The sequence below is a fragment of the Mastomys coucha genome, unplaced genomic scaffold (assembly GCF_008632895.1).
Source record: "Mastomys coucha isolate ucsf_1 unplaced genomic scaffold, UCSF_Mcou_1 pScaffold23, whole genome shotgun sequence".
Taxonomy (NCBI): Eukaryota; Metazoa; Chordata; class Mammalia; order Rodentia; family Muridae; genus Mastomys; species Mastomys coucha.
The window spans coordinates 38353423-38376203 of record NW_022196906.1 but is presented as its reverse complement, the minus strand read 5'-3'; the positions used below and the strand labels follow the sequence as shown (position 1 = coordinate 38376203).

At 47.1% G+C, this 22781-nt stretch overlaps 4 protein-coding genes and 1 non-coding gene across 14 annotated transcripts in view; 3 read left to right on the top strand and 2 right to left on the bottom strand.

The window, feature by feature from the left end:
- The window catches only part of Ccdc84 (coiled-coil domain containing 84), an 11301-nt gene extending 5982 nt beyond the window's left edge, over positions 1–5319 (top strand). For 2 of the 3 annotated variants that reach the window (XM_031343481.1, XM_031343479.1), the window contains exons 6-13: positions 1752–1818; positions 1889–1951; positions 2221–2285; positions 2379–2505; positions 2958–2988; positions 4596–4685; positions 4898–5030; positions 5121–5319. In XM_031343481.1, coding sequence (XP_031199341.1) covers positions 1752–1818; positions 1889–1951; positions 2221–2285; positions 2379–2505; positions 2958–2988; positions 4596–4685; positions 4898–5030; positions 5121–5181 — 637 coding nt within the window. In that variant the 3' untranslated portion in view covers positions 5182–5319. The remainder of the gene's footprint in view (positions 1–1751; positions 1819–1888; positions 1952–2220; positions 2286–2378; positions 2506–2957; positions 2989–4595; positions 4686–4897; positions 5031–5120) is intronic. The other variant, XM_031343480.1, reaches the window with a different exon arrangement.
- Rps25 (ribosomal protein S25) lies at positions 5288–7677 on the bottom strand. Its single transcript, XM_031343491.1, has 5 exons — positions 7526–7677; positions 7195–7290; positions 6598–6781; positions 5429–5527; positions 5288–5334 (listed from the first exon to the last, which is right to left on the bottom strand). Exons 1-4 carry the CDS (start codon positions 7526–7528, stop codon positions 5433–5435), a joined length of 378 nt encoding a protein of 125 aa, XP_031199351.1. The 5' UTR covers positions 7529–7677; the 3' UTR covers positions 5288–5334; positions 5429–5432.
- A 62-nt stretch (positions 7678–7739) lies between these two features.
- Trappc4 (trafficking protein particle complex 4) lies at positions 7740–11211 on the top strand. Of its 2 annotated transcripts, XM_031343489.1 has the most exons (5): positions 7740–8167; positions 8352–8526; positions 9779–9882; positions 10512–10638; positions 10865–11211. In XM_031343489.1, the coding sequence occupies exons 1-5, from the start codon at positions 7993–7995 to the stop codon at positions 10941–10943; spliced, it is 660 nt and encodes a 219-aa protein (XP_031199349.1). In that variant the 5' UTR covers positions 7740–7992; the 3' UTR covers positions 10944–11211. The 2 variants fall into 2 exon arrangements, with proteins under 2 accessions (XP_031199349.1, XP_031199350.1); XM_031343490.1 differs by lacking the exons at positions 7740–8167; positions 9779–9882 and having other exon boundaries at positions 8189–8526.
- A 598-nt stretch (positions 11212–11809) lies between these two features.
- Slc37a4 (solute carrier family 37 member 4) lies at positions 11810–18154 on the bottom strand. 7 transcript variants are annotated; one of them, XM_031343484.1, is made up of 11 exons: positions 18052–18154; positions 17531–17791; positions 16375–16723; positions 15518–15750; positions 14944–15187; positions 14333–14491; positions 14047–14132; positions 13439–13552; positions 13203–13265; positions 12763–12901; positions 11810–12504 (listed from the first exon to the last, which is right to left on the bottom strand). In XM_031343484.1, the coding sequence occupies exons 3-11, from the start codon at positions 16520–16522 to the stop codon at positions 12338–12340; spliced, it is 1353 nt and encodes a 450-aa protein (XP_031199344.1). In that variant the 5' UTR covers positions 16523–16723; positions 17531–17791; positions 18052–18154; the 3' UTR covers positions 11810–12337. The 7 variants fall into 7 exon arrangements, with proteins under 7 accessions (XP_031199344.1, XP_031199346.1, XP_031199342.1 ...); XM_031343486.1 differs by having other exon boundaries at positions 16375–16476; positions 17451–17791; positions 18034–18137; XM_031343482.1 differs by having other exon boundaries at positions 18034–18137.
- Positions 18155–19456: 1302 nt separating this feature from the next.
- Positions 19457–19580, top strand: LOC116074146. The gene has a single exon (XR_004112104.1). It is a non-coding gene; the product is annotated as a small nucleolar RNA SNORA40 (small nucleolar RNA).
- The last annotated feature ends 3201 nt before the right edge of the window (positions 19581–22781 follow it).

Sequence of the window (22781 nt, the reverse complement as noted above, 5' to 3'; positions counted from 1 at the left end):
CCTTCTAAGAAAAAAAAAAAAAGCAAGGTTAAAAAAAGCATACAAGTGCCCTGACCCAAGACAGGGTTGCCTAGCTTCCTTTTGAGACAGGATCTCATTATACAAGCTTCAATCTCAAGATCTTCCTACCTCCACTTTCTCAGTGCTGGTGTTAGTTAATACTTTATGTGGATCCAGGCAGTGGTGGCGCACACCTTTAATCCCAGCATGTGGGAGGCAGGAGCAGGCAAATTTCTGAGTTTGAGGACAGCCTGGTCTACCGAGTGAGTTCCAGGATAGCCAGAGCTATACAGAGAAACCCTGTCTCGGAAAAAAAAATAGTTGGGGTATTTATTTCGTGTGAATTCGAGTGTCCTTGGGGACCAGAGGTGATAGTTTGCTGGAGCTAGAGTTACAGGCACCTGTGGGCAGCCCCACATATGTGTTGGAAATTGAACTCCGGTTGTATGCAAGAGCAGTATGTGCTTTTAATTTCTGAACCTTCTCTCAAAGCCAATAGTGGAATTTTTTTTTCTATGACTGATTATTGTATTTATGTGTGTGTCCATGTCTGTGTTGGGTATATGCATCTGAGTGCTACTCCACAAGATGGCCAGAAGCATCAAATCCCTCTGGAGTTGGAGTTAGGTTGTTGTCAGTTGTCCAACATGAATGCTGAAAACTGAACTTGAGTCCACTGGAAGAGTACAATGTACTTTTTTTTTTTTTAATGAGTGGGTTTTTACCAACATCCATATATATGTGTGTGTGTATGTGTGTATACCATTTGTGTATATGATGTCCTCTAAGACTAGAAGGCATTAGATCCCCAGGAACTAGAGTTACAGTCTCCATGAGGCAGGATGTGGGAATCAATCTTGAGTTCTCTAGCATAGCAGCCAGTGCTCTTAACCACTGAGATCTCTCTCCAGCCCTACTTTTTAAGTATTGTAGTATAAAATGAATACAAATACATTGTTGGGGACCAGAGTTTTCACTGTGGCAGGACTATACACGTAAGGAATGAATGGAGGGATTTAAGTAGGAAAATAGTTTATAATTTCTTTAGGTGTAAAGGTTAAGTGGTCAAGAGTAGTATTGGTAAGCCAGACATGGCAGTGCACACCTTTGATCCAGCACTTGGGAGGCAGAGGCAGCAGATCTCTGAGAGTTAGAGGCCAGTCTGGTCTACAAAGTGAGTTCCAGGACAGCTAGGACTTTGTTACACAGAGAAACCTGTCTCAGAGGCTGGGGATAAGCTCCCTGATTAAGAGAATTTGTTACTCTTGCAGAAGACTTGAGTTCAGTTTCCAGTACCCACTAATTGTGCAGCTCACAATCACCCATAACTCCAGCTATAAGTGATCAACACCCTCTTCTGGTCTCCAAGGAAACTAGAAATGCATGCAGGCAAGATAACCATAAAAAAAAACCAAAAAACTTTAAGAAAACAAATGAAGAATAGTGGAGCTATATGACAGTGTTATGTCCCCAGGTGAGAGGCAAGGTGCTCACTTTACCAGGTTTGTTTCTGTTAGTTGAAAATTGTCAACATTTTCTGAGCTGAGCGTGGTGATTCATTCCTATATTCTCAGCCCTCAGTGGCTGAGGTGGGAGTTATATGCTGGCCTAATGTACAGTCAATTATTGTCTCGTTTTTTTCCCCCTCAGAATTAAAAATTATCTACTGAAGTGTTCTTTACAACTGGTAGAGCTGGAGTTCTAAGCAGATTTATTTCTTTTCAGTATCTTTATAATTCCTATATTTCTAGGTTTAAGAAGTCCATGGTGAAGGGCTTGGATTCCTATGAGGAAAAGGAGGACGAGGTGATTAAAGAGGTAGGAAGAAAGGCCTTTGAAAGCCCTACCCCATAACCCCGAGCCCATCTAAGCATTCTCTCTCCCACAGATGGCAGCTCAGATCCGCGAGGTAGAACAGAGTCGACAGGAAGTGGTCCGATCTGTCTTAGAGGTTGGTTTCCCTCGGAGGACCCAGCGCAGTATCCAAATCCACTGATGCCTGGCTTCCCCCATCCAGCATTTCACGTCAGCTCTTCTCAGAGAACTAATGGTTCACACTACCATGTCCACTGGGGGCAGGTCCAGAGATGTGGGCAGGGCTGGGAGTTGGCAAAATGGGCAGTACCTTCCATAAGATACTGGAGTCTGGAGTGTGGGGGCATGGCCCAGGCAGGCTCTTAAGCACTTTAGACACATTTATTTTTCCTGAATCAAACTCAGCCTCAGGCAGAGTCAGATCCAGAGGAGGGTTCTTCAGCACCTGAAAGTTGGAAAGCGACCAACGGGTAAGTCCTCAGGGCACTCTGGAGTTGAATGCTGGGAAATGGGAACCAGTCTGATCTTTGCCATCCTCAGTGCTCAAGGACCTCATCTGCCAGCCTGGCTCCCCTGTCTTTCAGCCATGTAGCCTCCAGCTCACAGCAGGTATCACACTTGGCCTTGCAACCTGTTGCAGAGCTTGATTGGATGGAGACAGGACAGCACCTAACATTCATTGGCCATCAGGTACAAGAACAAGCAAACCAGAAGAGGTCCCTAAGCTCTCATGTCCCACAGCAGGCCTGTTTTGGCTTTTCTACTTATTCTAGTCATCTCCATCTTCTCTGCTGGACTTCCCTTACTGAGCCCTTCCTTAATAGTGTTCCTAAGGCCTGTTGTAACCTTTCAGTGATCTTTTTCATAACTGCTGCCCCTTGCTATCAGTGTCAACCTGCTCAATAGAGTGTCCACACTTCACCACCCATACAGGCATCTGAAACTAGCCACTCTGCCCCTAAATCCTAGTACCTCCCCAATTTTACCCTGTCTCCCTTGGGACTGTCCTTAGTTACTGGTTAATTCTTCAGAAGTACTGAAGTAGCATTGTCCAAAGTTGTATTCCCCTCCCCTAAAGTTTGCTGTCAATTGCTTATGAATATTTTATCCTGAGGCTTATCTCTACTCCATTTTTACTACAGGATACACCTGGAGTTGGTAACATTCACTCAGGTAAGTTTCTGAGTCTGCAAGATTGTCTTTTGGTTTCTGTTCTTTGGACAGTCTCACTATGTAGCCATGGCTGTTTCTGCCTCCTGAGTGCTGGGACTGAAGTATGTAGCACCATGCCAAGCTCTTTTGACACAGGTTAATAACCCTTTGTTCACAATGGCCTTGAGTTCTTGAAGCAACTTCAGTCCTAGAAGTAGTCATTGCCATATCTAACCAGTTTGCTGGGGTTTTGTTTTCCTTTTTGGTTTTCTGAGACAGGTTTTCTCTGTGTAAACCTGGCTGCTCTGAGACTCAAGTTTGTAGACCATGCTGACCTAGATATCAGAGATCCTACCTGCCTCTGCCTGGGATTAAAGGTGTGTCCTATCACCACCCATCAGTTGCTTTCTTTTTAAATAACTTTAAATGTCTACTTTCATCTATTCAAGAGTTTGTATTCAGAATAGATCAAAACTTGCAAGAGCTGAGGAAATGGCTCAGTAAGAGCACTTGCTGTGCAGGCATGAAGACCCAGCTTCCACTCTCCCAAAACCCAGGCATCACTGTAGCCTCAGTACCAGGGGATGGAGACAGGTGCTGGCCAGCAACCATAGCTGAAACCAAGTTTATTTCAGCTAGACTCCAATGCAGCAAGACAAATAGAACCTATAACTTCAGCACTTGGGACCCTAAGGCAGGGAGGTCTTCACATAGTCAAACCATTAATCAATTTGAGAAAACAGGTGACTAAATACTAACTACATGTACCAGCTGCTAATCAGTTATGCAAGGTGGAGGTTACTATAATGCTGGGGATTATGATAATGACACCTGGAAAGAGCTTAGTTTACATTTCAAATGATATCTCCTCTCCCGGTTTCCCCTCCGGAAAAAAACAAACCACGTTCCTTCCCTCTCCACCGGGCCCTGGCATTCCCCTACACTGGGGCATAGAGCCTTCACAGGACCAAATATCACCAAGTGTCTTAATGGAGTACAATGATGCTTGAGTCAGGGCTTTCATTGAAGCTACTTTTTTCCTTTAAAACAAAGCATTGGGGAGGTAGAGGCAGGTGAAATCTGTGAATTTGAGACCAGCCTCGTCTATGGAGTCCAGGATAGCCAGGACCAGAGAAACCCTGTCTCAAAAAAGTCAGCAGACCTGGTGATGGCAGGTACAGTGCCCAGCACCCATGTGGCAGCTCAGTCATCTCAACTCCAGTCCCAGGAGACCCACTGTCCTCTGAGTACACTGTAGCTACCTTTAGACATACCAGAAGAGGGCATCAAATCCCATTACAGATGGTTGTAAGCCATCATGTGGTTTCTGGGAATTGAACTCTGGACCTTTGGAAGAGCAGTCAGAGTGCTCTTAACCACTGAGCTCTCTCCAGCCCTCCACTGTCCTCTTGGGACTTCAGAACGCCTGGGCTACTTTTTAAATTTGTACTTCATGTGCATTTGTGGGTTTGTCTGCACATGCCTACATTGAAGGATCAGACCATGATCTTAACTTTGGAACCATTTTTCCAGCCCCCCCCCCCCCAACCATTGAGGACACCTAGCTGGAAGGCATTACGGTGCAGTATGCAGTATGGTGGAGCTTAAAGGGCTTTGCTTTATTCTAGGTGCCACACCTCCCTGGATGATCCAAGAGGAAGAGCACAGCTCTGGAAGCCTCCCAATAGGACCTTCCTATGAAGAATTTCTCAAAGAAAGTAAGCCAGCTACCTCAAGCAACACATTGTTTCAGGACTTCACAATAAAGTTCTTGAGCTAGCTAGCTGCAGGCCAGTAATCCCAGCATTTGGCAGAAACAGGTGGATTTTCTGAGTTCAAGGACAGCCAAGACTATACAGAGAAACCCTGTCTCTTGAACACCCCCTACCCCCAAAAATACAAATTCAAACACATTATTTCCTATTTGCAGAGGAAAAACAAAAACTGAAGAAACTCCCTCCAGATAGAGTTGGGGCCAACTTTGATCACAGTTCCAACACCAGTGCAGGCTGGCTGCCCTCTTTTGGCAGAGTCTGGAATAATGGACGCCGCTGGCAGTCCAGGTATGGATGGATAAGTATCCAGACTTTAATCAGCAACCTCCCTAAAGATTTACCATTAGCCTTGCTAATGAAATCTTTATTTCCTTTCAGGCATCAATTCAAAACTGAAGCTGCAACAAGAAGCAAGCAGCCAGATAAAGGGAAAAGCTGAAGGCTCAATCTCATCTGATCTCAAGGCTAACAACACATTCCAGCTATTTATTCTCCTAAGACCAAATCCTCTCCAGCTGCCTTAGTAAAACAGATGCACCCATTCATTTGATTCAATAAAGTTTTATTTTCTCACATGTACAGCTGATTGAATCTGTAAACAAAACAGAAAAAAATGAAGTCATAACCAGAACATCTGATAAAGAGAACATGGGATGCTTCAACACCAAGAGACCTTTGGTTCCCACCTGTTCATGCATCTTCACCAGCAGCTGGGGCATCTCCACCCTTTGTGTTTCTAGTGTAAATTACTTGGGCTCTGTGCTTTGAAACCAGCTTGATAAGTCCTAAGGAGAAAGGGTATGGTTTTAAAACTCAGTAAGGTTCATGCCTTCATGAATGTATGTACACACATGCATCTGGTATCTGAGAAGGAAACGTGATGCTCTGGGACTGGTATTAGAGAGGGTTTGGAGCCATCTGTCCAGCTCCAAGGGTGTCAGATTTCTTCATATAGCAGACTCATTTTAGCCTTCAATATGCTGGGTCCACAAGCATGTATCCTTTATCCAACACCTGGGAGCAGAGTCTGACCTGGTCTATAGAGAAACTGGGACAGGAGAGCCAACAAGCGAGCCATCAATGTAGCTGCTTTTAGGATTTACTATAAATTTAGTGTGTTGGAGTGTAGGGACAGTCTGCCATCAGGAGTCAGTCTTATTCTCCCACCCCGTTGGGGCAGTTTCTCATGCTGCCATACAGCAGTGTACTAAGCTAGCTGGCCTGACAGCTCCTGGGTAAGTCTTATCTTGCCATGAGTGTGGTCACAGGAGTAACTGCTCTTCTTCTAGATGCTTAGGACAGATTTAAGGGGCCACTACCTCTATGTCATAAGGACTATAGTTTATACTTGTGACCCAACTAAAACCACACCCAGACTATCTGCGTAGACCTTTCTGTATGTAGTTAAAACACCAGAGGCAGGAGAATAATTTGCCTGGACAACATAGTGAAACGGTATTCCAAAATAACAAGGCACGTGGTACTGGCCTTTAATCCAATTAGCTGAGAAGTAACACAAGGATCAGGATTTCAAGGCCAACGCTAAGGACACTAAAAGCAGTGGCAGGACATGGCGGTAAGCACGTTTGTTGGAGGCCAGCCTAGTCTACAAAGGGAGTTCTAAGAAAAGCTTATCTCAAAAAAGCAGTAATTTTTCTCTAATTGCAAATTATGTATTCACTTGAAGGATCCTTGTGTTTCACTGAACTGTAAAGGAATCCATGGCACTAAAGTAGCTGGAACCTAAATTTTCACATCTAAAGATTTTGGAAATCAGTCTATCCTTCAAGTTTCCCCAGTAATGCTGCTACCAACAAGACAACCCACTCATAAAAACACAGGGCACATCAATTACCTTTACTAAGTAGCTCCTGGAGGGCTGCCCTGGCCAAGGAACCTCGAATCTTCAGTCTCTCCGAGACAACAGCTGGAGTGATAAGCTTATAGTTGGGAACTTCCTTACAGAGCTTGTCGTATGTAGCTTTGTCAAACAGGACAAGATTGTTCAACTTGTCCCGAACTTTGCCTTTGGACCACTTCTGCTCATCAAAACAAATGAGGGAACCAGTCAGAACCATCCCTTTTCTCCCAAACATCAAGCACCTGAGAAACCTCTGTCACTACCATCTCAGATAAAGACTTCATGGCTTTAATGCATGGCTTTAAAGCAACGTTGGAGTCGCTATCAGATACCCTGAGGACCAGACATCTACATTATGATTCAGTGCAATAGCAAAACTAAGCAGTAGCAACAAAAATAACTTAAAGGTTCTTGTTCACAACGAGAACCATATTAAAAGGTTCGCAGCATTAGGAAGGTTGAATACCACTACTTTAAAGAATGAAAACGTCAACAGTATGATTTTAGAATTCGGTATCTGGGGGAAAAAAAATTACAGCACAAGTTCATGAAAGGTCTCCCAGAATCCCATTACAAATAGGTATCACCTACCTTCTTTTTGGCCTTGCCACCAGATTTATTTACTGGGTCTTTGTCTTTTTTGGCCGACTTTCCGGCATCTTTCTTCTTCTTGTCGTCTTTGGGCGGCTAGGGGAAGAGAGCGGGAGTGTAGACTAGTCACAAGGTGGTCGGTCCCATGAGCCCCGATCGCAGTCCTTCACCCACCCACGGCGGCGCCGCCGGAGCACATGGGCACGATGGCCGCAGCCGCCTCGAGAAGCAGGCTCGCGGGTCACGCAGCACTCCGTGTAGGGTCGCCTCCACCTCCCCCCAGCACCGCTCGGCCCCCTGAACCCCACTGCTCAACACTCGCAGGCCTTACCATGGCGAAGTTCAGAGAGTCGGGTGGACCACCGCAGCCTCACTAAGATGTCGGAAGAAAAGGAAGCGCGGTGAGCCAACAATCCCAGAAACCTCTGTCTCCGGAGAGTACTTCCGGGGCAAGGGGTGGGGCCACGGCTTTGCTAAACTCCGCCTCACCCTCCTGTGACACGGATAGGGGGTGTGGCTTCCAACCTGCAAACTGCGAGGCTGGTCGTAAAATTGCCGCACTTTGCTGTGGGTCACCCGACAGCCACTAATTCTCTTCTCTGTCACTGAGAAATATAGTGGACCAGTTCCCAGAAATTCGTTTATTAGAACTATGGGGCCTTGGTTTGCGCGTGCGCTTCAGCGGGGAGGGGGGCAGGGGGACCCGCTGGACGGAGAGCAGAGGCGGGGCTGTGACACCAGTTCCGGTACTGGGGCGTCTGTGGGGCGGGGTTGTAGTGCCCTATCCGTAGCGCAGTCATGGCGATTTTTAGCGTGTACGTGGTGAACAAAGCCGGCGGCCTGATTTACCAGTGGGACAGTTACTCGCCACGGGCTGAGGCTGAGAAAACTTTCAGTTACCCGCTGGACCTGCTGCTGAAACTACATGACGAACGCGTGCTGGTCGCTTTCGGCCAGCGCGACGGCATCCGGGGTGGGCTGGGCTCGAGGGCGGGGCCGGCGCTGCGGAAGCGTGCTGGTGGCGGGTGGGAATGGGAGTCAGGGAGGGGTTATGTGCAGAATGGGAGTGGGAGTAAAAGGAGGGGTTAGGGTGCAAGGTGGGAGTGGGAGTAAAAGGGGCGGGGACCGTCTCTGATCCTTAGCCACTCTTCTCATAGTGGGCCATGCAGTATTGGCCATCAATGGCATGGATGTAAATGGCAAGTACACGGCTGACGGGAAAGAAGTGCTGGAGTATCTGGGTAACCCTGCGAATTACCCAGTTTCCATTCGATTCGGCCGGCCCCGCCTTACCTCGAACGAGAAGCTTATGCTGGCCTCTATGTTCCACTCGTAAGTGTCCCTACCCCTTTTAAACATTTCCTCCCCAGACTAGAGCATCTGTCTCTAGGCTGGCTAAAGTGGGTTTTTTTTGTGTGTGTACTGACAATCACTTTGTTGTACGTCTTTAAGTGGCTGAGCTCTTTTTATGAAGAAATGTCAACTATACCTAGGTTTGAGGTAGTTTGACTTTTGTCCAGTCAGCTTCCTTTTTTTAAAAAAAGATTTATTATTATACATAAGTACACTGTAGCTGTCTTCAGACACACCAGAAGAGGGCATCAGATCTCATTACAGATGGTTGTGAGCCACCATATAGTTGCTGGGATTTGAACTTAGAAGAACAGTCAGTGCTATTAACCACTGAGCCATCTCTCCAGCCCCCAGTCAGCTTCTTGTCCTCTTGACCCTATTTTGTTCATCATTAACATAAGATAATTGAATTTTAAAAAAAATTTTTTTTTGAGACAGGGTTTTTCTGGCTGTCTTGGAACTCACTCTGTAGACCAACCTAGCCTCAAACTCAGAGATCCACCTGTCTCTGCCTTCCAAGCGCTGGGTTTAAAGACGTGCGCCACAACCACCACCAAGTAGATAACTAAGTGGACATTGAAAATCTTCCTGCAACTACCTATGGTGTAAGGTGTGTTAACATAGCAATAGCCATGAACTAATAAGGTATGCATGTAGTCCCTAGTATGTGGCTTTAGCTAACACATTTAGTATAAAATGTTTCAGTTTGGGGCTTGAGAGATGGTTTGGTGCTTGCTGCTCTTGCAGAGAGCCAGCATCCACATGGTAGCTCACAACCAACTCCTATTCGAAGGAACTTGATGACTTCTTCTGGCTTCTATAGTCACCAGGCACACACATGGTACACATACATACATGCAGGCAAAAACACTCATGCTTCCATAAGCCCTTTTTTATTTTGTTTTTATTGCTACATAAAGCAGCCTACAGAGGAGGCTAGAGATAGAGTAACTTCACTGTCACCAGGTGACTAAGTGAGATGGTAAATAATAAATAAAAATTAAATAAATCTTAGGGAAACAATGTTTCATAGCAAAATATATAATATATAATGTGTACAGAAGGCAGATGAACCTAAAAGAAATTTTGACATTCCTGCTAGGCAATTCACATTATTTCTCCTGACTGTCCCTGTAAACCCTCCAAAGATTGGGTACTTGAGGGGAAAAGTTTGAGGACTTTCCCTTCATGTCACATGGTATATTCTCAAATTTACCTCTTTTGCATACAGGCTCTTTGCCATTGGTTCCCAGCTATCTCCGGAACAGGGCAGTTCAGGCATTGAGATGCTGGAAACAGATACATTCAAACTGCACTGCTTCCAAACACTGACAGGTATGTGCGTACAGAGGAGGTCATAGGGATAGGTGGGGTAGATTGGTCCAATATGGACCAAGGGATTGACCTGAGAAAGCTTCGGTAAACAACAGGGATGGCGTCAGGTTTTCCAGGCACACGTGTTCAAACATACCCATTTGTTTGGTGAATCCAAAGCCAAAGCTTTAGTCCAAGGTTGACTTTGTGTCAGTCAGTGTGCTCAACCCTGGTTATCCTGGGTTTGAGCACAATCCAGATTGGTAGGCTTTACACAGTTTGGAAGGTGTGGTGTCTAAATAAAATTTGAAAGCCAAGTAGGCATGGCCTTTGGATCCTACTTAATTGCTTCACGCCTTGGTGTGAATAGCTGAACGGCCAGAGCTTGTCTTCAGTAACCGTATTTCTGCTGAGGAACTGCAAGTCTGAAAATGGCAGCTGATCTTGAGTCTGGTCACTCAGTCGCCTAGTGAGAGCGAAGTCACCCCTTCTCTATCCTCCTTTGTTCGCTGCTTTATGTGGCAATAAGAATAAGGACAAAATAAAAATGGGCCTATGATAGTAGTTTATAGTATTGAAAGGGCTGCAAAAATAGAGTGGTATTTGATGTGTTCTCTGTCCTTGGGTAACCATTCCTGGCTTTTCTTCAGGGATCAAGTTTGTGGTCCTGGCAGACCCTAGGCAAGCTGGAATAGATTCTCTTCTCCGAAAAATTTATGAGATTTACTCAGACTTTGCCCTCAAGAATCCATTCTACTCCTTGGAAATGCCTATCAGGTAGGTAGCCCTATTCCCCATATACTGCCAAAGCTTTGTGCCATCATTTAAAGTGTGAACAAGCATTGCTTTTAGGTAAAAACAATAGTGACCAGCTCTATTTATCATGAGGACACAGGGTTTCCTTAGGCTTCATGTTCTTCAGATTGTTTCTACCAATTCTGCCTCTACCCTTGTGGTGGAAGTCTCATACCTCACAATTTCTTGTCTTCTGGGTCTGGCCTAGATGTGAGCTGTTTGACCAAAACCTGAAGCTAGCTCTAGAGGTGGCAGAGAAGGCTGGCACTTTTGGACCTGGGTCATAGGATGAACGTGGAATGGACCCCCTAAGATGAGATGTGCTCCAGAGGGCTTTGCTGTTTCTACTCAGTGAGGATCCTATTGCAGCAGCCTTGCTAATATACTTGAAAATGGTAGAACACTGAGCCTGGTGATGGGGACAGATCCTGGGTTCAAACGCTGTGTTCTCTGCCCCTCTGTATATACCACAGTCCTGTGCCCTACTCTGTACAGATTTATTTATGGAAGAAGCTGGCTTAGCAATGCTGTAATAAACATTCCTTTGTTCTAGTGTTTTCTGTCCTAACTGATCATTTGGGAGAAAGGCAAGGGAGGGGAAGGCAGAACTGGCAAGGGCATTCTATGAATGTAAAGTACTGTCTTCTAGTAGAAAACAAGACAAATGATGTTCATTAAACAAACTAGCAGAATAGTTTGACTCTTGACCCTTAGAGGCAGACCCAGAGCTACTGATTTTCTGGGAGCCTGAGGTGGTTGTGATGGATGATGGAACACTTATTTACACTTTATCTCAGTATGCACTCTGACCCCACAGCGTACGTTCTATTCTATTCTCTTACAGAATTTAGGAAATTATAAAATACCTGTGCCTCAAAGTTCTCGAGCCAGTTACTAATAGCCTAAGTTTGGACCCATGCTTTCAGAGCCCCCTTTCCTTAAAGTTATTTAGCCTACCTGCAACCTAGAAGTGTACAGTGTTAGTTAAATGCTGAGCTTGTACTTAAAAGGTTCCATTTATACTTCTGCTGTCTCACTCCAGAGAAAAGTTTTTCCTTTTGGGAGTGGAAAGAACAGATACTGGTAAGAATACTTTCCCAAGAAAAGCTTTGTCTAGTTTATGTCTCCCTTTGAAAGGATGAACCACTGACTGTTTAGTATCAAATCTAGTTTTATTAATCTATACAAGTCGGCTTGCCCTCTATATTCCTCCCTTTTGTCCCAGGTTATTGATGAGAGTGGTGACCTCCTCTCTTCCCTTAGGGACTGAGGTATTGGCAACAATTTTGCACCCTGACAAGAAGCCTTGGGGTACAGCAGAAACCACAGGCCATTAATACTCTGCAGCTGCAGAGGCAGGTTCACCTTACTAGGAGACCAGGACCTAGGGGAGGAAGAAGGGTATAGGAGATGCCCTGAATTCAGGAGTTGTCTGTCTGCTAGAAGGTAGAAACAGAAGCTGATAGAGTCTAAAACCAAACCTCCTCATCATTTAAATGGAGCATAGGATGGGTAATTGGGACCTCATTAGCCACTGGTAACTTGTAGCACCATGGAGGTCCAGAGAGACAGTGGAGACATGGAAACACAAAGGTTCTGTGCTAGCCAAAGCAGCCGCTCTTCCTTTCTGTGTCCTGCCGGTGAGGCTACAGTTGGGGATGCTCCATAGTGAGTACTGTATTCACTCTGCCTTCTTGGATACTCGGCCCATCTTGGTGCGGATATTTCGAAGCAAGAAGAAGACAACTGTGCTGGTTATACAAATCACTTCTGCCACCCAGAAGGCTGTGCTCCAGCTATAGTGCTTGGCGATGGTGCTAAAGGGTAATCCAGCTAGAAATCCACCCACTGTTGGGGAGAAGGAGAAGAAGCTGAGCCATATGTAAGGATTAAGCAGGTAGGCCAGGCAGTGGTGGCACACACCTTTAATCCCAGCACTTGGGAGGCAGAGGCAGGCAGATTTCTGAGTTCAAGGCCAGCCTGGTCTACAGAGTGAGTTCTAGGACAGTCAGGGCTACACAGAGAAACTCCAAAAAAACCCAAACAAACAAACAAAAGGATTAAGCTGGTAGACATTCTGCCTCTAATAGACAGTGAAGGACTTACCATTGGCCATAAGTCCCACAATAGCATGAGAGGTTCCACACAAGTTGGGAGGTGCACTCTCATTGGCTATGACTCCAAACAAGGCAATGGGACCATAAGAAGAGAAACCAAAAATGGCTCCCAACACCAGGATCCAGATCTGCAAGAGGAGCAAGAAGTGACATTGAGAACTAGAGAGTGCCCACAAGTGCCTATTAAGGAAAGAGTGCCTAGCCCTCAGGAACAAACTAGACAAGGCATAGTCGGGAGCCATCCTCACCCCACAGTGAATGAGCCAGCCCCAAAGGCCTAGGTGGACAAGGACAGGGGAGACAGAGTCATCCCTCAGAGTTCGATGCTGGCTGTTTCAGAATTTGCAAGCTGGGCTGACTAGGGGCAAGACAGGGGTGAAACAAAAGTGAGACAGACCAGGAGGAAAACCAGAGATATCTTTAAGGCACCTCGTGCTCCGTAAAGCCCGTGAGCTCAGCCAGAGGATGGAGAGCAGGAGTCCAGAAAGCATCCTAGAGAGCAGAGGAAAGAGAAGAAAACCAGGCCCAGAGTGGAGGCAAGATACAAAGTACCAAAGAGAGAAAATAAGGTTCAAACAGAACTGCAAAGGGAGAAGGAGCTGGCCCAGAGGAGAATGTCTTACTTCCTCTTCTTGTACCTGCAGCCAGCTAGGCTCTATATTTACCTTGGGTGAGTCACTGGTCACTGTTACCCGGAAGAGGAACATGGATGCTGCCATGCCAGCCATCATGAGCAGCAACAGGCCGTGGCGAGGGTTCCCATACACAGACAGCCCTGCCTATGGATACAGTACCAGCCATATCAGGCCCTCCAAGTAGGCCAAAACACCCCCACCCCTGGACTCTGACACAGCAGGGCTATTGCTGACAAGTCTTTGGCAATCTGTCACAGTTGTTGGCCCCAGGCAGCTCTGGGAGGCCCTGGGAGCTGCTCCGTGTTCTGAGGCCAAATTCCACAGCATCCCTTCCTCCACCTTGGGGCAGGCATGGGACACGTGCTAGGGAGCTGTACCTAGTCCACTGCTGCCCCTAGTTTTCTTGGGGTAGAAAAGCCTACTGATTAGGGAGAGAGATTCTGGGTCTCTTTCCCACTGGCTTTATCTCCACATCTCTAAGGCAGGTAAAGAGAAACCTGGAATCGCTCCCATCTCACCCAGTGTCTACCTTCTATGCCAACCAGCTCATATGCCAGGACTTCCATCTCCACTGGCTGGCCCAGCCATTGGAGGAAGCCTCAAAGGGCCTCTCTTCACAGTTCTTCCTATCCACTCACCTTTGCCATGGCCCTGTCTGACAGGTAGCCAGCTGCAATGCTGCCTACAAGGCCTCCAACCTCTAGGGCACTGATGTAGGAACTACCTGCATGGGGAATTATGGGGAGGATAAAAGGAAAAGAGTGAAAAGGTATTTTCCCATTGAGGTTATCCCAAGGTACAGACCTACCTTCAAGGATGCCCAGCCCTAAGGAGGAAGTGGATAAAGGGAGAAACGGCGGGGATCCCATCTCCTGCATAGGTTCCTGGTTTGTACACCCTTCCCTGTCTAAACAGTCATCTTACCCACAAGGGCGGACTGCCCTCTCTCCTGGATAAGGAAGAACTGGCCCCAGTCTGTACAGCAAGTCTTTACTCCAAAGACCACAAGGTAGCCAGTGGACAGCACCCAGAGATAGGGGGACAGCAGCAGATCTTGTAGGGTGCTCTCCTCCTTTGATGAGCCTGGAGGTGGGAAGGGGCCAGCTAGGATTTGGGCTCTGCTTCTTCTGGCCTGCCCCCACTGCACCACCACCATTCATTAACCAGCTGCCAGGACAGGCTGTGAGCACAACCAGGAGTGATGTGGGGCATCCCCTCAAAGCCCTGCTTCCTTCACCTCTACGTCAATGCAAGTGAAAGAAAGTGAGGACAGTGCAGATGGAAGAAGGTACCCAAACTGCTTAAACTTAAGGGGGTGCCCAGAATAGAAAGGTCTGTACTGTCAGAGAAGGCCCAGGGTGTGCTGGCTCTGACTTTCAGGATAGAATCTTTACTTCCCCCATCCAATCTCCATTGCCATTCCTTTGCCTACATCCATTGGCAAGCACAGGGCAAGACAAAGGCTAGTCCTAACAAAATTGTGCAGAGCCAGGGGAAAGGAAGGTGCTCTAGGAGTCAGTTTGATAGAGGCTTACCCTTTTTGCCCTTGGAGGGCGCAGGGTCCAGATTTCGGAGTCCAACATCAGCAGGTTCGTTGTGGATGAGCAGCAGACAGAAGAAGGAGACAACCACACACAATGCCCCAGACATGGCCAGTGTGCTGCGCCAGCTGTAGCTCTGGGCAAGGATCGTTGCCAAGATAGGTCCCAAACTTCCAGCCAGGTTCATGCTGGTTGACAAGACAGCCCACCAAGTGCCAAACTGGGATGGCTCAAACCACTGTGAGGCAGAGGGGAACAGAATAGGTGTCTGGCTTAAAGGCCACACAGAGGGAGCAACTAGACCTAGAGTGGGGCAGACCTAGAGACTCACATTACAGGGATGAGGGAAAGAGTGCTTCCACTTGGCAGAGCCAATTCCCCCATCTGCCACCCGATCCCACCACCCTCAGGCTCCTAAAATATCCTAACAGCAATAGGAGCTGGCAGGGAACTCCCGAGGAACCTGCTATGGGTTAGGGGTGGAAGGGTTGTGTAAGAAGACGTGCTCCCAAGTGCTCACTGGGTACCCTCCACCACTTGAGAGGCTTATCTTGAGAGATGCACTCACCTTTCTCAGGATCTTCCCACAGGGCGGCCAGCCTAGCCCCTGTGCCAGACCATTAAGAAACCAGAGAGCAGCAAAGGCTGGCACTGTGGAGCTCCATGAGAAGACTACGTTGACCAGACCAACCAGGAGCAGCCCAGAGGAGAAGAGCCAGCGGGCACTCATCTGATCTGACAGCACCCCGCTCACAAACTTGCTGATGGCATAGGCTGCTGACTGGCTGCTTGTGATGAGCCCTGCAGCGAAGGGGAGCAGGGAGCAGGACACCTGAGGGTGAGGGACAGGGCAGAGGCACAGGAGGGATGGAGGAAGGTAAGGGGTCAGGTGTGTACAGGTGCTTGGCAGGGTGAAACAGGTTCCTTTCCCTGATTAACAGGAGGACCTGTGCTGCAGACTTGACACTCTCCTGCCTCCTGAGCCATGCATCACAGGCCCAGGCTGACTTGGGACTTCTCAGCCTCTTGGAATTTGTAGTTCCCACCTCACTGAATGCCCGCAGAAGCCCTCAAGGAGTTCTGCTGCCCAAACACATCTGAATGTGAAGGGCTCTAGAGTCAAAGATCTTATTCCTCCTGGCGGTATCACGGTGCTACTTTCCCATTGTTCACTGTGACCTGCAGGTGCTGCATGCACACACAGGTGTGAAAACCTTGCTGCCCCCTCCCAGTAGTGCCTCCTGGGCATGTGTGGGTCCCAGGCATATACACCAGATAAACACTGGCCTCAGTCCTTCACCCACACTCATGCACATAGAGCTCAGCCTCTGCACCTGATACATGCTTGAAACCCCTCATGCCTGGACAAACCATACCCCAAATAGTGTATCCCACAGCCCACCACCTTACCGTTCCAAGGCTTACCCAAATCGTCCTTGTCCAGAGCGATCTCATCCACCAAGGAGGGCATGACAAAGGAGAAGGTTTTGCGGTTGAAGTAATACAGGCTGTAGCCTCCAAACATGGCTGCAAATATGACAGTGCGATAATAGCCGTAACCTTGGGCTGCCATGGTAGAAAAAGCTGGCCCTGCTGGCCCACTCACAGTGCTTCTGACCACAGACTCTTGACTGCTCCTGCTTGCAGCTAGCTCTCTTTAGTGCCTGGATCTGCTGAGCTGTGTTTTTCTGCTCTCTCTCCTCCACCCAGGCTCTTTATAGCCACCTTCTGGACAATCATTAAGCCTGGGGCAGCAACCAGGGAACCCAGTGTCCTGAGGGAGACAAGAAAACAGTAGATTACTGAGAGCCAAACTGGGGGAGGAGAGGGTCCCCAGAATTGCTTGCCTTTCCCTCCTTTTCCAAGTTCTCTTGCCTGTGAAACCAGCTGTGATTAAAGGCTCAGCCTAATTACTTTTGTCTGCATGAGCCCAGGGGAGGCTGGAGTAGGAGGAGCAGAGCTGAGCTCTCAATACAGACCTACTCTCCCTTAGTCAAAGAACTTTGTCATTCTCTCAGGTTCATTGACTGTGCCAGGCTGTCAGGCATTGTGAAAGGCACTAGATTGGTTCCTACCTCCAGGCTCATTGAATCATCCATATAACTTAAAAACAACCCCGTACCCACTTCTGAGCTTTCTAGAGTTTACTGCACACAATGCTTAGCACACAATGGAGTATATTTTCCTAATAGGTATCCCCTTCATGGGGGGAATATATTTCATTACCCCCTCATGGTGTTAGTGAACAGCGCATACACTTTGCTTATACACACAGTGATAAAACATAAATATATAAATTAGGCCTAGTAAGTAAATAAAATACAATAAGGCACCATAGTAAAAGTTCCTTAAAGCCTATTGTTTATTTCTGGAATTTCCCATTTCCCTTTTTCCACTGAGGCTGGCCTCGGTCACTGAAATGTGCAAAGAACAACAGTAAATAAGGAGCTAGCTAACTGCAGTAGTTGCAAAATTAAACGGGGACAAGCCCCTCAGTTTACCCCGCAGTGACACGCAGAAGGCACGCTAAGGGCTTAGGTCTGGGTGAGAGCCCCTTGGAACTGCCTCTGAGTCTTATTACCCTGCGACGTCAGTAGGGCGTCCGTACTGCAGGTCTGTGGGGCCCCGAAGCACGCCACCGCAGCTTTCTGCTCCGCTGCGCAGCCGCTGGAGCACAAGGCGTAGGCGGGAGGGAGCCGCATGTACCCTCGGGAGGCCCCTCGCTCTGGCAGCCTGGGCTCTGCCAGTCAGGATGGGCAGGCGGCGCCGCTCGGCACCTGCCAAGCACTCCGTGTCCTCAAGCCACCCGGGACACCCGACTCCAGGCTGGGAACTGCGGGTCCTGGGGACAGGAGCAAGAAGAGGTGCGGACACTGTGCGCTGCAGCCACGAGGGCGCGGCATCTACGAGACCGCAGTCCCTGAGTCGTGGAACTGTCGCCATCCCGGAAGGGCAGTCACCGGGACAATCTCCGGCGACCTCCGGCGTAGTCGGAAGTCAGGGGAGCCCCAAGGCCCTAGACTTGCCCTCTAGTCCCCGCCCTCACTGACTCACTGATGTCCCTCCCTCGCATGCCACCCCTACCTGGACGGAGGCGGTTACCCTTAGTGGGATGGGGCGGGACTCGAGTAAGGCTGGTGCGCACGCACAGAGTTGGGCGGACTGTCTACCCTGGAATAGAGACGTCATCCTGACTGTCAAGCAGCTTCCAGTGTAAGGACAGTGCCGCTTATAGGCTGAGCACCACGTGATCCATTACGTTTCGTCAACCAGAATCTATAGGGTGCCTCCCATTAGGGCGCAGATTCAGAAAACTAAAGAAATACTCAAAAAAAAAAAAAAAGAAAAGACTCCCTGCTTGTAGTGGCATGGTGTTTTCTCTGGGAAATAAATACAGCACAATTTGGAGCTTTAATTCGTGGTCAGATTAGTCGGAACAGAGACAAAACAATATAGTCTCAGCATTTAAAAGACAGAATCCCGACGAAACCGGAAATCCTCAAGTTCTTTTAAAAATCTTTTTTCTGATCATTTGTGTATGTGTTGGGTGTGAGTGTGGAGTCAGAGGACAGCCTGGAATACTACTTTAAGACTGGTCTCTCATTGATTAGGCTAGGCAACACACTTCTGGCCCTTTTTTTTTTCCACATAGGTTTAGGGCTCAAATGTAGGTCTGCTCAAGCACTTTACTAACTGAGCCATCCCCCAACCTCACCTTTTTGGCAGGAAGGGGGTGGTTTTTTTTTTAGATTTTATTATAGCTAAGGACACTGTAGCTGTCTTCAGACACACTAGTAAAGGGCATCAGATCTCATTACAGGTAGTTGTGTGCCACCATGTGGTTGCTGAGATTTGAACTCAGGACCTTCGGAAGAACAGTCAGTGCTCTTAACCGCTGAGCCACCTCTGCAGCCTGGTTTTTTTTGTTTGTTTGTTTTTGTTTTTTGTTTTTTGTTTTTTGAGACGGGGTTTCTCTGTATAGCCTCACCTGCTCTGGAACTCATTTTGTAGATCAGGCTGGCCTCGAACTCAGATTCAACTGCCTGTGCCTCACCTCCCTAGTGCTGGGATTAAAGGCAGATGCCACCATGCCCGGCTCCAACCTCACATTCTAATACTTGAGCCACTATTTTGTGGAGACAAGGTTATAGCTTGGAACCAGGAGGGTGATCCTCCTGCCTCTGCCTCCAAGTGCCTAGGGTTATAGATATGCTTAATAACCTGACTTGGACCCACCATAGTCTAACAGTGGCCTTAGGCCACTGTTCACTGTCAGTGCCAATCTCCGATCCTTTGAAGGCTCCATAGATGATTTCTGAGAGATCAGAAAAGCTAAACCTGACCATGACCAAGTAGTTGTACTCCTTAGAAGGATGAAGCAGGGAGTTCACAAATTCAATGCCTGCCGGAATTGAATCTGGCTACAGAGCCAGTTCAAGATGAGAATGGATAATCTTGACATGCAAGACCCTGTCAAAGAAAAAACATAATTTTTTTAAAAAATTATGATATAGTGTGTTTGTTCAACTGATGGACAAAGGCAGGTTAGATGAGTGCAAAAATAAATCCTCTTTTCAACCCAGAACTCACTGTCCAGTATGAGTTTTGACATACACAGAATGTGTGATAGATGGACAGTCTACAGGAAATTCTTGTAGTTTCCATGGAGGATAAGAAGTTCAAGGTCATTCTTAACTCAATAGCAAGTTTGAGGCCAGCTTGATTTACATGAAGCACAATAAAAACAAGCATCCCAGCCAGCACCTTTAATTTTAACAGGACTTTGAAGTCCGAAACAGGAAGACCTCAGGCTGGAGAGATGGCTCAGTGGTTAAGAGCACTAACTGCTCTTCTGAAGGTCCTAAGTTCAAATCCCAACAACCACATAGTGGCTCACAACCATCTGTAGTTACAGTGTACTGATATACATAAAATAAATAAATGAATCTTTAGAAACAGGAAGATCTTTGTAAATTCAAGGTCAGCCTCATATACATAGTGAGTTCCAGGCTAGCCCAATGCATATGGTGTTCTGACTAATGCAAACAAGAATCCAATACCATTTCTTCTTTCCTTTTTCCTTCTGCCTTTATAGTTGAGTTTAAGATGTCTCAGAATTTTCTTTTATCATAGCATCTCACAGGAAAATGGCTGAGGATTTTTTTAAAGTACTCCAAATTGGAGAACACAGGTCTTTTAGAATACTGAAAACCAGGGGAGAAAGGAGATAAACTGGGATTCCTGAACTTTTTTTTTTTTTTTCTCGAGACAGGGTTTCTCTGTGTAGCTCTGGCTGTCCTGGAACTCACTCTGTAGAGCAGGCTGGCCTTGAACTCAGAAATCCACCTGCCTCTGCCTCCCAAATGCTGGGATTAAAGGCGTGTGCCACCACTGCCCAGCTTTTTTTGTTTTTTCCAGACAGGGTTTCTCTCTGTAGCCCTGGCTGAACTCTCTGTAGACCAGGCTGACCTCGAACTCAGAAATCCGCCTGCCTCTGCCTCCCAAATGCTGGGATTAAAGGCGTACACCACTTGGGCTCAGCAGGTCCTGAAAGTATCTACTAACTGAAGCCTGATATATACCAGGCTCATGGGCTTAGGTAGATGACAGAACCAAGGACTGAGTTTCTTCAAAAGAAAGCTCCAGGGGAGCCAAGTGTGGTGGCACAGGCTTTTAATCCCACCACTTGGGAGGTAAAGGCAAGGGGATCTGAGTTTGAGGCCAGCCTAGGCTCTAGGTTTGGGGAGGTAACTCAAATGTTAGAGCACTTATTTTGAATGTCTAAGGTTCTAAATTTGATACACAAACCTGTGTGTGTGTGTGTGAGAGAGAGAGAGAGAGAGAGGAGGAGGAGGAGGAAGAGGAGGAGGAGGAAGAGGAGGAAGGGAAGGGAAGGGAGGGGGAGAGAGAGATTAAACAAGGAATCTCTCCTTAAGGCATAGTAGCTCACACTTGTAATCTCAGCATTTAAAAGACAGAGAAGGGCCAGGCAGTGGTGGCACACGCCTTTAATCCTAGCACTTGGGAGGCAGAGGCAGGCAGATTTCTGAGTTCGGAGCCAGCCTGGTCTACAAAGTGAGCTCCAGGACAGCCAGGGCTATCTATACAGAGAAATCCTGTCTCGAAAGACAGAGAAGGTTCAGCAATTAAGAGCACATACTGCTCTTGCAGAGCACCAGAGTTCAGTTTCTAGCACTTACATGGAATGATTCACAACCACCTGTAATTCATGTGTGCAGATGCCACGCATACATATATAACTAAAAGAAATTGTTCATTGGGGTTGGAGGGGTGGCCCAGTGGTTAAGGGCACTTTTTAAAGATTCATTTATTAAAGATGCATGTATTTATTATATATAAGTACACTGTAGCTGTCTTCAGACACCAGAAGAGGTCATCAGATCCCATTACATATGGTTTTGAGCCACCGGGTGGTTGCTGGGAATTGAACTCAGGACCCCTGGGAGAGAAGTCAGTACTTTTTTTTTTTTTAAGATTTATCTATTTTATTTTATGTATGAGTACACTGTAGCTGTACACATGGTGCCATTAGAAACCTAAGCATGCTTGTGTCTTTCCATAATATTGGAACTTACCAATTACAAGCCACCTCAGTTTCATTGCCTGTCAGTCACCAATAAGTAATTCCCCTTCACAGATATGAAATGTCACTCCCAGGTGTCTTTGTTCAGTTTCTCCAGCTATTTTTACTTTTGGTTTTTCGAGACAGCATTTCACTGTATGAGCCCTGGATGTCCTAGACTCCCTTTGCAGACCAGGCTGGCCTTGAAGATCCACCTGCCTCTGCCTCCTGAGTGCTAGGCTTTAAGGCCTGTATCACCATACACGGCTAGCTCTGCATTTTGTCTGTTCACAGGTCTGTCTGGTTGGTTCACCAGTCCACTTGTATAAGTTTTTTTGGTTTTGTTTTGTTTTTTTGTTTTTCGAGACAGGGTTTCTCTGTTGTAGCACTGGCTGTTCTGGAACTCACTCTGTAGACCAGGCTAGTCTCGAACTCAGAAATCCTCCTGCCTCTGCCTCCCAAACACTGGGATTAAAGGCGTGTGATGCCACGCACACTCGTCTACTCCAGTCACATCCATAATATCGGGGATAAAATCCTGATAAAAGATAAGAGGCAATAAGGCCCCAAAAGGAGATCTGTGCCTCCTGAATTTCAGACAGTCGCTGGTATCCCCTAACTCAGACGTGTTCCAGATCGGTCTTTCCAATCATCAACACGGCCTCATAATTAGGCATAAAGCTACCCCAAGTAATGATTTGTAAATGGTTAAGATTGGGCATTGTCTCCTGGTCGACACAATGTTTCTAACTATCTTTGTTTAATGTTTTAAGTACTAGAGAGTAATTGAAAGGTTTCTCTCACTCTGGGACATTAGCTGAAAGTGTTAGGTGGAGATTCTCCTCCGTCTGCCTCCAGCAAGAACCAGAGAATTAGCATAAGAATACCTCAACAGGGAGGGCTCCACCCCTCTTCCTCCTGTTACACACCTAGCTACCAGACCCTGCGAACCTGGGTGTGGGGGTCGGCTTGCCTACGTGACTTCAGTCTAGCACTAGGACTGGGGGAAGAAGGACTTGGACTCACATGCAGGACTAACACTAACTTAACTTAACACTAACTTAGATGGGCTAGGACTCAGATTCATGTATCTCTCACAGTCCCCCAGGCCCAGAGCACTTGAGCCCGGGGGATGCAACACCAGTTCAGAGGAGATAGCTGCTGCTTTAGACCCAGTATGTTTCAGGAGTAGGCTGTAGAGAGAGAAAGGATTGAGTTTGGTACCTGGTAGAGTCTAGAAATTGGATGA

Excerpts from the sequence above, each read along its gene's own strand:
- Rps25 (XM_031343491.1), bottom strand. Across the intron at positions 6,782-7,194 it reads GTGGCAAGGCCAAAAAGAAG|AAGTGGTCCAAAGGCAAAGT; the intron begins GTAGGTGATACC and ends TTTGATGAGCAG. Across the intron at positions 5,528-6,597 it reads CCAGGAGCTACTTAGTAAAG|GACTTATCAAGCTGGTTTCA; the intron begins GTAATTGATGTG and ends CTTTCTCCTTAG.
- Trappc4 (XM_031343489.1), top strand. The coding sequence starts at position 7,993 with ATGGCGATTTTTAGCGTGTACGTGGTGAACAAAGCCGGCGGCCTGATT. Across the intron at positions 8,168-8,351 it reads CCAGCGCGACGGCATCCGGG|TGGGCCATGCAGTATTGGCC; the intron begins GTGGGCTGGGCT and ends CTCTTCTCATAG. Across the intron at positions 10,639-10,864 it reads TCCTTGGAAATGCCTATCAG|ATGTGAGCTGTTTGACCAAA; the intron begins GTAGGTAGCCCT and ends GGTCTGGCCTAG.
- Slc37a4 (XM_031343484.1), bottom strand. The coding sequence starts at position 16,522 with ATGGCAGCCCAAGGTTACGGCTATTATCGCACTGTCATATTTGCAGCC. Across the intron at positions 15,188-15,517 it reads GTGGGAAGATCCTGAGAAAG|TGGTTTGAGCCATCCCAGTT; the intron begins GTGAGTGCATCT and ends TCTGCCTCACAG. Across the intron at positions 14,492-14,943 it reads GCCCTCCAAGGGCAAAAAGG|GCTCATCAAAGGAGGAGAGC; the intron begins GTAAGCCTCTAT and ends TCCCACCTCCAG.